This window comes from Cebus imitator, unplaced genomic scaffold (genome assembly GCF_001604975.1).
Source record: "Cebus imitator isolate Cc_AM_T3 unplaced genomic scaffold, Cebus_imitator-1.0 Scaffold127, whole genome shotgun sequence".
NCBI lineage: Eukaryota > Metazoa > Chordata > Mammalia > Primates > Cebidae > Cebus > Cebus imitator.
In genome coordinates this window covers 4,049,619-4,061,275 of record NW_016107442.1, presented here as the reverse complement: position 1 = coordinate 4,061,275, position 11,657 = coordinate 4,049,619, and the positions used below count along the sequence as shown (strand labels likewise).

General features: G+C 46.4%; 1 protein-coding gene across 4 annotated transcripts in view; it reads right to left on the bottom strand.

The window, feature by feature from the left end:
• Nucleotides 1-375: 375 nt before the first annotated feature.
• FAM184B (family with sequence similarity 184 member B) overlaps nucleotides 376-11,657 on the bottom strand; it is a 141,825-nt gene continuing 130,543 nt past the window's right edge. For 3 of the 4 annotated variants that reach the window (XM_037742784.1, XM_037742786.1, XM_037742785.1), the window contains 5 exons: nucleotides 8,749-8,895; nucleotides 6,205-6,322; nucleotides 4,682-4,786; nucleotides 3,343-3,542; nucleotides 1,749-2,147 (listed from right to left, as the gene is read on the bottom strand). In XM_037742784.1, coding sequence (XP_037598712.1) covers nucleotides 2,054-2,147; nucleotides 3,343-3,542; nucleotides 4,682-4,786; nucleotides 6,205-6,322; nucleotides 8,749-8,895 — 664 coding nt within the window. In that variant the 3' untranslated portion in view covers nucleotides 1,749-2,053. Of the gene's footprint in view, nucleotides 2,148-3,342; nucleotides 3,543-4,681; nucleotides 4,787-6,204; nucleotides 6,323-8,748; nucleotides 8,896-11,657 lie in introns of all 4 variants that reach the window. The other variant, XM_017540586.2, reaches the window with a different exon arrangement.

Sequence of the window (11,657 nt, the reverse complement as noted above, 5' to 3'; positions counted from 1 at the left end):
GACTGTGAGCGATACATTTCTATTATTTATAAATTATCTAGTATAAGTAAGATATTTTGTTATAGCAGCCTAAACCAGCTGAGACACCCTAAGAAAAGAAAAAATATTTGGTAATGAAAAACAATATGGCATGCTACATGTATAGTGACAAGTATTTGCATTTAAAAATGTATTGGGACCTTGTTTTGATTAGACAGGAAATTCACCTTTAATACGTAAGTTTAGTTTTCTGTCAACATGACAGTTATAATATGTAATCAGCTTTGCTTTTTTGAAGATTATGTGATTGAGGTTAATGGGAACTGAACTTTCTGTTTCCAAGCTGTCCTCATTTTACCTTTCTTTAAAAAAATCAGTACAAGTCAACCATTTTTATTGCCCAGCTGTTCAAAGTTTTATTCAAAGAGCAAAGGTTTGACAATGCATAGAATTAACATTGGTTTGTGGGCCACTTCCTGGGCCAGCACCAAAGACTGAAAAAGTATTTAACCCACTGAAAGTTGCATTGAGTCTTGTCAAATCACATTGCTCCGTCAGAAGGTAAGACAAGACAGTGTGGACTGAGAGCAGTGTAAGCACCATGAACAGCCATTCCAGTTCCTTTAATCCACTGGAAATCCATGCAGTGAAGAAGCAACGCACCATGAGACAAATGGCTCCAACCCAAAGACCAGAGGTTCAGGAGTTTGTTGTTGTTTGTTTTTATCTGTAGAGATGGGGTCTCACTGTGTTGCCCAGGCTGATCTCGAACTCTTGGGCTCATACTATTCTCCTGCTTCAGCCTCCTAAGTAGCTGGGACGACAGGTGCCCATCACTGTGCCTGGCTAATTCTTTTTGTAGAGATGGAGGGTCTTACTGTGTTGCCCAGGCTGGTCTCAAATTCCTGGCCTCAAGTTCTCCTCCCATCTCGGCCTCCCAAGGTGTTGGGATTACAAGCATGAGCCAGGTGCCCAGTCTAGAAGATCTTTGACTTCAAATACCAGATCGTCTAGAGGCCTTCACAAATGATCAGGTTGACACTGCAGTCATTAAATTGAGACCTATAACGGCTGGGCTTGGTTATTTACAGAAAAACCTGTGGTGCTTAATTCCAATTCATGTTAACTTACATTATCTTGCATAATCCTTTCAAAGCCCTTTTAGAGGTAGGTGTTATCCCATCTATATATAATCTGCTGCTTGTCTTAGACCAAGCAAGTGAAAAATTCAATCCAAGCATGCTACCATCCATTTCTGGTAGGTTTGGTTTGTTTTCTTTTTAGTTGGCTTTCCTGTTTATTTTGAACTTTTATTCGTCTTCCTCTTGAGGTTAGATGTGCATTTTGGAATTGTATCATTTTACATAGAAAAAACTCATCTGTGAGTTGACTAGCATCCTAAGGACAGTTAAACCACTTTTAAAGTAGATCATGGAAGTCACAAAGTCTGATATTCCACAAAATGGAGTATGATGTTTTAGACACTAGAAATACAATATAGGTCATTAGTAATGCAAATAACATTTCCCTGTAGATGCTTTTTAATAACACTGGTTTGTTCAATGTCAAGATATTTGTCATGAACTGTCACCATGGAAAAATATGATTTTTTTTTCTTTTTTTTGAGACAGGGTCTCCCTCTGTCACCCAGGTTGGTTGGAGTGCAGGAGTTCCATCTTGGCTCACTGCAACCTCTTCTTCCCAGGTTCAAGTAATCCTCCCACCTCAGCCCCCCAACTACCTGGGACCACAAGCACATGCCGCCATGCCTGGCTAATTTTTGTATATTTTATACAGACTGGGTTTCACCATATTACCCAGGCTGGTCTCAAATTCCTGGACTCAAGCGATCTCTCTGCCTCAGCCTCCCAAAGTGCTGGGATTACAGGCATGAGCCACGGTGCCTGGCAGAACAGTATGAAATGTTAATGCAAAAATTTGTTTTAGCTATCATATATAAATCATATTACAAGCATATTATTTGGTTGGTTGGTTTTAGTTCATTCCTTCAATCAGATGATTTAAAAGAAATGTTTTTCAGGTATCCTCTTTGTGATGTATCTGAAAGATTAGCTTAGAAAGAAAAGTACTTGGTAAACCATTCCTGGTGCGGAGAGCCCTGTTTCTGCTGGGCTTCTTTGGGTTGATCCGTTTCACCGTCTGGTGTCCTAAAAACAAGAAAATGTTTTTTATATGGTTTAAATATGCAGTAAACAACTTAATACCCACCATAGTTTCAGAGAAAGATAACTGCTTATTTACTCTTCAGAAATACACGAATGGGACCAGCCAATAATTAGTAATGAGAAGCAAGTTGAAAAGGATGGGGCTGGGGAGGGAGTGTCTAATTCCCATTTTGAAAACAGAAGATTCACCATTGTTTATTTCTCTGTTGTTCCTTTGAGACTTAGTGATTATAGCTCTGATAATTATGCAGGATTAACCAAACTTAAAGATTAAGGGACTTTATTTTTATTTTTTTTTGAGACAGAGTCTCCCTCTGTTGCCCAGGCTAGAGTGCACTGGCATGGTCTTGGCTCACTGCAACCTCCAGGCTCCTGGGTTCAAGTGATCAATGTTCCTCAGCCTCCCAATTAGCTGGAATTACAGGCGCAGACCACCACACCCAGCTAATTTTTGTAGTTTTTGTAGAGATGAGTTTGCCATGTTGGCCAGGCTGGTCTCAAAAATCTGACCTTAGGTGATCTACCCACCTCGGCCTCCCGGAGTGCTGGGATTACAGGTGTCAGCCACCGTGCCTGGCCTGATTAAGAGAGTTTAGAATTCCAAGGGGATACAGTAAATCTTGAGGAATAATATTAGTAATAATACTGAAACTATATTAAAGATTTCTGTGCTAAGTCCTGTGCTAAGTATGTCCTATGGATTAATGCCTTTAGTCTCACATTAGTCTGATGAGATAGATGCTATATTGTCTTCATTTTAGAGGCAAGGATATGGTAACCTGGAGAGGTCAAGTGACCTGTCCAAGACCACACAGCTAAGAATGAGGAGGAGTGTGATTTGAATTCAGACCTCCAGGCCAGATGGGGTCTACCTTTTGTGTAACCCATTCTGAAGTTTTCAGCTAAGTGATTCAGTGTCCCTTATCTAATCATGCATGAAAAAGGGCCTTCTGGAATTCGGTACCGGGAATAGTACTCCTTCCAAATGACATAATTCTCTTCTCTTACACAGTCTTTCCTTTTGGCCGAATTATCATTTTTTCAGGCAAGGCTTGTTTTGCTACTCTTTATATCACCCAAATGCCAAGTACTTAGCAGGTGCCAGAAAGAATCCTAATTTCCCTTTTATCTATGGGGAAACAGAATCAGGGCCTCTGTCCCCAACAACCCCCGGAACCTTGTGGCAGTTTTTGCATCCAGAGACTGGTTGGGTTTGTAGGGCCGGCCACAGCTGGGGCTTGGGTCCAAGCTGGGTGATTTAGTTATTGGAGGGGCATTAATCCTGGAGCTCAGATCGCCACTCAGGAAGTTCTTTGCGTAGGAGGCAAGGTTTGGCACGCTGACCACGCGGCTGGGCACGTCCTCCATCTTCTTCTTCTGTTTGTGTTAATGGAAAGGTTATTGCAATGCAATGCAAAAAAAAAAAAAAAAAGCATTGTTGTAAAAGCAAATAATGCTCACCCAATCAAAATTGCACAGGAGAAGAAGCAACAATTTTATTTATATACTTACATGCTATTTTTTAAAGCACTTTTCCTTCTAATCTTCATTTTGTATTATAAAGATATATGTATGTTCACAATCTCTTAGCCAGAACTTTTGGAGATGGATGTGTTTTGCAACTAAATTTTGTTTAAGATTTTAGAAGGTCATATAACACCCTCAGCAGGAGCTGGGCCCACCATAGCCTCAAATGCATTCACATTTCTGGAGTGAAATTTACATTTCGTCACACTGAGGGATACATAAAAACTACAAATGAGATCACATTAGTTAGGTCACAAGTGTATTGTCCTGTGAATTATTTTTAAAATTTTTTTGAGATGGAGTCTTGCTCTGTTGCCCAGGCTAGAGTTCAGTGGTGTGATCTCGGCTCACTGCACCCTCCGTCTCCTGGGTTCAATCAATTCTCCTGCCTTAGCCTTCCGAGAAGCTGGGATTACAGGCGTCCACCACCACACCCAGCTAATTTTTCTATTTTTTAATAGAGATGGAGTTTCACCATATTGACAAGGCTGGTCTTGAAATCCTGACCTCTAGAAATCCACCCACCTCGGCCTCCCAGAGTGCTGGGATTACAGATGTGAGCCATCACACCTGGCCAAAAATACTATTTTCAAAGATCCTTTAGGATTTTGTGATAGCCTTTAGGATTTTGTGATAGCAGATAAGAGAATCGGATGTGAAAAATTCCAAAAATACATACAGAAATAAGAAGTGGAAGATTCTTACTCTTCTTCTTCCTCCCATTACCTAGATAGAGCTGTTCTTAATACTGACACATATTTACTCTAAAAAGTTTGGAAAATACAAAAACCCATAAAAAATAAAAATCACTCATAATCTGCCCAGCCAGATTACACTATTAGTACTTTGGACTGTTTCTTATGGGTGCTTTTATTCCAATGAATATTTCTCTGAGCGTACACCAGCCCATCAATAACCTGTGGTTACCTTTAAGAAAAATGAAACGAACAGAATTGTATAATGCATTAAAACCAGTAGAACCAATTTACCTTCATGGAAGGAGTCAAATATCCCGGGTGAGGATTGAAAGAAAAAGATCGATTCCGGTGGGACATTGCACTGGGGAATGCTGTGTAGTGAAATCTTCTCTCTTCCTGAAAAAGCAATACAACTGAGTCTAAGTGAACCTAACCACACAGCACTGGGTTTAACCTGAAGGAAGATGACTGTGAGGACAGAATACAGAGAGAAGGAAAGTCCAGGGGAGGAAGGGGAAGGCAGTGAGAATCAAACTGCCAGCCCCTGAAGCTTTGAGGAAGCACCTTTCCTCTTGATCTTTTATGTCCCCAGCCCCTCTTGTAAAGAAAAGGGCAGGTTATGCTTTAGGATACTGGAAATCCAATTGTTCTTGGCATGTGAAGGTAACCTACTGCAGAAAGTAAGGCAAAGAAAGAAAACCTCCAGGTATGCAAAGGATTTCACCTTCTTTCTTCCTCTGTCTTTTGTTTACATTTGTGTTTTCTAACACATACAAACGTAGAGAGGGTAATGAAATCCATCCCCCACTTTACCTATTATAACTGTATGGCCAATCTTGTCTGTATGTGTCATTTTCCACTTTTTTTCTCTCCTGCTGTATTAGTATTAAATTCCAGTTATTACATAAATTTCTCTATAAAAACAATATTTCTAAGAAATAAGGATTACTTTAAAAACTCACAATACCTGTTCACACTTAGCAAATGAGCAATAATTCCTTATCAGTGTCACCTAATTTTCAAAGCACCTGGAGATACAGAAGGTAGGTGGGTGGGCAGGAGCAGGTGGAGGGGGAGACATTCCCAAGAAATGACCAGCAGGCCTTGGGTGGATACTGAATCAGAGGGAGTTGGGTTCTTTTCAAGGGGTCTAGGGAGTGGCTTTGCTAAGTAGAAAACAGGTGGTCATTTTTACCAAAAAGAACGACAATAAAAACATCTATTGATTCTACTAAAATTCAAACATAAGCCATTCTACATTTTTTCAAATTCTGTAAGTTAAAAAAAAAAATTATTATCATCGGACAAATGATCTTTTTTCTGTCTGTTTTCCTGTATTAATTTTTTAGTGAGTATGTCTTCTTTAATAATAGAAAAGAAAGGATTCTTTTTTTTTTTTCTTTGAGACAGAATCTTGCACTATCACCCAGGCCAGTGCAGTGGAGTGATCTCGGCTCACTGCAACCTCTGGCTCCTGGGTTCAAGTGATTTTCCTGCCTCAGCCTCCCTAGTAGCTGGGATTACAGGCGCCCACCACCACACCCAGCTAATTTTTGTATTTTTAGTAGAGACGAGGGTTCACCATGTTGACCAGGCTGGTCTCGAACTCCTGACCTCAAGTGATCCACCTTTCTCAGCCTCCCAAAGTGCTGGGATTACAGGTGTGAGCCACCGCACCCAGCCCGAAAGCATTCTTTATAAAGGAAGATGTTAGGGCACCTAGAGAAATGCTGAATGCAAGTGAACACCCCTCCCTTGGGGAACCCGCAGTGCCCGGCCAGGCACGTGGGCAAGGCGCCCCCTGATTGCCTCACCGTGAGCTGCCTGATGATGTCCTCTCTCTCCTTCAGCCGGGTCTGCAGGCGGCCTATGAGCTGAAGGTCCTCAGGCCTGGACGCTCCCTTCCCTGGCTTCTCTCCAGAATCTTTCAGTCTGTTCCAAGCAGGTATGCAGTCAGGTCCCCCTTAGAGCAATTACTCAACAAGGCGGGAGAATAAGTGCACGCGATGGGAATGCCATCGAGTGTTCAGCCCGGCGGGGGAGGCCCAGATAGCAGCAGAGGTTTAGCCAGGGCCTCCCAGGGAAATGGATGGCGGAACCCAGGATCCCAGCTCTGTCAGGTCCCCTGAGGCTGCAGGGCCAGGAACCAAAGGTCCCCTGTGTGCACAGAGTGCTGCACACAGCGGGGCTTCAAGAGCCAGGGATGCTGCTGGGAGAACAGCCCAGGGCAGGAACATGCCCCCAACTCCGCCCGAGGCCCGCAGGTTCTCTTAAAGCTCTGGCGCCATCTGCAGGCGGACACGGAGCACGGCCCGTGGCCAGTACCCACTGCCTGCTTTTTCAGTGTGAAGCCAGGGTGGAACTGGGTGGGGAGGCGAGCAGGGCTAGGGCTGCAGATGACCTACTGACAGGAGTTGATAAGAGCCCAGGGCTTTGAGTGAGATGACCGGGCTCTAATACTGGCTCTGCTTTTTTCTAGATATGTGACCTTGAGCATCATTTCACCTGTGTGTGGGCCTCGGTTCCCTCTTCTTTAAACTGGCCATAGAACTGGGTGGTTGTGAGAATTCCGTGTGATAATGGGCCCCTGGCTTACATAGCAAGTGCCCCGTAGACTGTAGCTGGTAAAACCTTTCCTGCTGGCTTTTGGATGATTTGCTTTGTATTGGAGACAGTGGAGAAGTTTTTAAGAGCTCAGGCTAAAGGTCAGACAGGTGACATTTAAATTCACTTAATGTTGCCTGACCTTGGGCAAGTGGCTTTGCCTGCCAGGACCTGGCTTGCAGCCATCACATCCTAAAAGGTCTTCCTGCCAGTCACCCCCTCCCCATTTCTTCTCAGCAGTCAGGCCATGTCACTGCTGCCCAATACCTTGCGATGGCTTCCCAGGGCACTCTGAACACATCCAAATTCCTTCCCATCAGGGCAGGGGTTCCTCCGCCCAGCTCCTGTCCTCCCACTCACCCTCCCTCTCACTGTTTAGCCACACAAGCCTTTGGGCTGTTTTCAGGAACGTGAAGCAGGCCCAGGGCCTTTGCACCAGATGTGGCATCTGCTTCCAATGCTCTTCATCCAGATGGCTCAGGAGTGCCCTCACCTCCTTGTACTTAAATGTCACCTCCTCAAAGAGGCCTTCTTTTGCCCACACTTGCCACTCCCAATCCTGTCTTCTAGCACTTTCACCACCTGTTATGAATTTAACTGCTTGGTTTTTCTTTTTATTGAGACTGGGTCTATTTTGTTTCGTTTTGAGACAGAGTCTCTCTCTCTCTGTAACCCAGGCTGGGGTACAGTGGTGCAATCATGGATCACTGCAACCTCAACCTCTTGGGCTCAGATGATCCTCCCACCTCAGCCTCCCAAGTAGCTGGGACTACAGGCACACACCACCATGCCCAGCTAATTTTTTTTATTTCTTAATTTTTTGTGAGACAGAGTTTTACAATGTTGCCCAGGCAGGTCTCAAACTCCTGGGCTCAAGGGATCCTCCCTGGGCTCAAGCCTCAGCCATGCAAAGTGCTGGGATTACAGGCATAAGCCACCAAGCCCAGCCTGTTTGCTTATTTCTTATCTGAGTCCTCAGCAGAATTTGTGAGCCTATGGACACTGTCTTTGTTTTGTTCTTCACTGTAACTCTAGAGCCTAAAGCAGTGCGGTGCATACAGTGGGTCCTTAACAAATATTTGTTGAATGAATAAATACAATATGTGTGCATGAGGGACCAGTGGGAATAACGACTCTACCCTCAAGTACTGTTGTGATGATTAAATGAGATGATACTATTAGAACAGAGCAAATGCTCATAATTGAGCAGCCCTGATCCTTCTGATTTCTTCCAAGTGTGAGGATTAAACCAACGCTCATCCTCACAGATTCCCAGTGACCTGCAGGAAAGGGGAACACATTCTCATAAAATGAAGGGAGAATGATGACCCCTTGGCTTGTTCCTCCCCATCCCCATCCCCCCAAACTTGCTCTGTCGCTGAAGCTGGAGTGCAATGGCCCAATCTCGGCTCACTGAAACCTCCACCTCCCAGGCTCAAGTGATCCTCCTGCCTCAGCCTCCCAAGTAGCTCGAATTGCAGGCATGTATCATCATAGCTGGTTAATTTTGTGTTTTTAGTAGAGATGGGGGTTCACCATGTTGGTCAGGCTGGTCTCAAACTCCTTAGCTCAAGTGATCCGCCTGTCGTGGCCTCCCAAAGTGCTGGGATTTCAGGTGTGAGCCATCGGGCCCGGCCAGAACCCAGGACTTTTCATTTGAAAACCAGGAAAGCCCAGGGCCACTGGGGTGAGTTGGCCACCCTACCAAATGGTACATTTGCTAGTCCCTCCCTGGGGCCCAAGGCCTCACTTACTCGGCTTCCAGGGCAGCCAGCCGGGCCTGGAGCTGGGCCTGAGCACTACTGAAATCTGCCACCATGGCCTGCATCTCCTTCCGGTGTTCCTGGCGGAGCGTCTCCACCTCCCTGGCCCGCTGGGCTTGCTGATTCTCCTCCAGCAACCTATGGTGGGCGAAAGCACAGCCAGGCTTGCCCAGCTCCGGGGATGGCGCCCCTTGGGTCCTGGGGTTTATTCCCCTCGTTGCTGCCCAGTTTGGGAGAGCTGGGTGGGGAGAGGTTGTGAACTGAGGATACCTGTGGGAAGGACAGCTAGGGTCTCCGAGTTGTGGGGTCCAGAACAAATCCCCACTGTGGGACCCCTTCTCAGCACCTTCCCATCTCAGAAGGAGAAACGTGAGCATGGGGACAACCGTCAGGCAGAAGTGATGGAGAATAGCCCTGCAGAGGAGCCCCAGAAAACACGCTCTTCACTTGGGGCCAGCAGGGAGGCAGGAGGCTGAGATTCTCTATCAGTATCGCCCAAATGCTGGGACTCTGAGAGCCGGGGGGCCGCCAGTCCAGGGTGGAAGTGGGTGGGATGGCAGTGTTTCAGCACCTCCCCTGCTGACTCCCGACCGTGTCTATGTCTGCAGCCTCCCCATCACTTCCTCACTGTGTGACTCTGGGCAAGCTGCTCCCTGCTGCGCCCTCCTCTGTCAGATGTAGGTGACAGTGGAACCTACCTTACAGAATTACTGCAAGGAGGAATTGTGTTAATACATGTGCAGAACAGTCCATGGCATAAAGTACATGCTCAACCATTAGCGATAATTTCTCTTACTAGTGAGAAACAGCGGGATCTACAGAAAAGCCTCAGGGGTCTATTGCCCTCAGAGGGTACAAGCACTTTTCTTTTTTTTTTTTTTTTTTTCAGATGTAGTCTCACTCTGTTGCCCAGGTTGGACTGCAGTGGCACCATCTCAGCTCACTGCAACCTCCACCTCCTGGGTTTAAGCAATTCTCCTGCCTCAGCCTCCTGAATAGCTGGGATTACAGGTGCCCACCACCATGCCCCACTAAGTTTCTGTATCTTTAGTAGAGATGGGGTTTCACCATTTGGGCCATGCTGGTCTCAAACTCCCGACGTCAGGTGATCCACTCGCCTTGGCCTCCCAAAGTGTTGGGATTACAGGTGTGGGCCTCCGCACCCGACCAGCACTTTTTTTGTTGTTAGAGGTGAGGTCTCGCTACGTTGCCTAGGTTGGTCTCTAACTCCCAAATTTAAGCGTTTCTCCCACATCGGCCTCCCAAAGTGCTAGGATTATAGGTGTGAGCCACCATGCCTGGCCTGGTCCAAGCAAATTTTATGTACTATATTCCTTCCCAGGAGTGGGACCATTGCTCTTCTCACTTGGAGGGGGCCGTAATGTAAAATGGTTAGGAATTGCTAATCCAAACTCCTAATTCTAGGGAGTTGCGAAGGTCACATGGTGAGTCACTAACTGAAACTAAGTTGTTCCACCTTGGCCAGGTGGGCTCCTGGTTGCCTCTCAGATGAGCCTCTGGTCAGCTGTTCGCTTGGGGAGGGAGGCCTCATGACCCCAGTCCAGTTAGGGCCTGAGCTCTTTCACAGCCACCTGGCCCTGGCAGGGGGAAACTGTCCCTCACCAGTGAGCGTAGGACTCAGAATAATCCCCGTCTCCTGGTGGCTCTCCTCCCAATCTCCACTGGGCATTCTAGTCTCCTGGGGCCTCGTTCCACATCCAGATTCCCCTCCTCATACCTTCTGCAACTGGGGTGGCCCTTTCCACATCCAGGCCCCTGCTGGGACCTCCTTTCCACATCCAGGCCCTTCCTGGGACCTCCTTTCCACATCCAGGCCTCTCTCAGACCTCCTGCAACTGGGGTGGCCCCAGAGTGTGGACTTTTAACAAAGCTCCCCTGAGGGGCACCTCTGGCTGGGAATCCATGTACCCAGCACTACCTCAGGCCTCCAGGACACCCTGGTTCATCTCAGCGAGCGCTTCTGCCTAAAAAAGGAGGATTTATGAAGAATTCCAGCGTCTCTGGAAAACTCTCCTGCTCTGGCCATTTACTGCAGCAAGAGTGAAGTAAAGGACTCACAGGTAAGAAGGCAGTGGCACTCAAAGTAGCATCCTGGTGACACTGCATCAGCATCTCCTGGGAATTTGTTAGAAACGCAAATACTAATTCCAATGCTAATTAATCTAATTAATCCTGGTTTGCAGGCTCCACCCTGGCTCTAGTGATTCAGAAATGCCGAAGGTAGAGCCCAGAAATGTATTCAACAAACCTTCCAGGTGATTCCTTTTTTTCTTTTTTGAGACAGGTTCTTGCTCTGTCACCTAGGCTGGAGGGCAGTGGCAGGATCTCGGCTCACTGCAGCCTCCGCCCTCTGGGCTCAAGTGATCCTCCCCCTTCAGCCTCCTGAGTAGCTGGGACTGCAGGCGCACACCCCCCATACCCGGTGTCTTTTTGTTTATTTTTGTTTTTGTAGTTTTAGTATAGAAGGGGTTCTTACATGTTGCCCAGGCTGGTCTCAAACTCCTGAGTTTAGGCAGTCTGCCTTGGCCTCCCAAAGTGCTGGGATTACAGGCATGAGCCACCACACCCTGCCCTTCCAGATGATTCTAATGCAAGTTCAAGTTTGAGAACCATGACAACAGACGTTTCTTGAATCAGTGCCATGTGCCAAGCATCGTTCCAAACCCTGTACACGTTCTCTCTTTCAGTTCTCCCAACAACCCTGTGAGCTAGGCCCTGTTATCCTCCCATGCTCTGGGCCAGTGAGGCATGGAGAGGTCAAGAAACTGACCCAAGGTAATGCATCAGAGGCAGAATTGCCAGTGCTGACCAAAGTGCAAAGCCCAGCCTTCCCTAACAACTACAGTGCAATGGAAAGCCTCCCTGAACCTTTTTCTTTT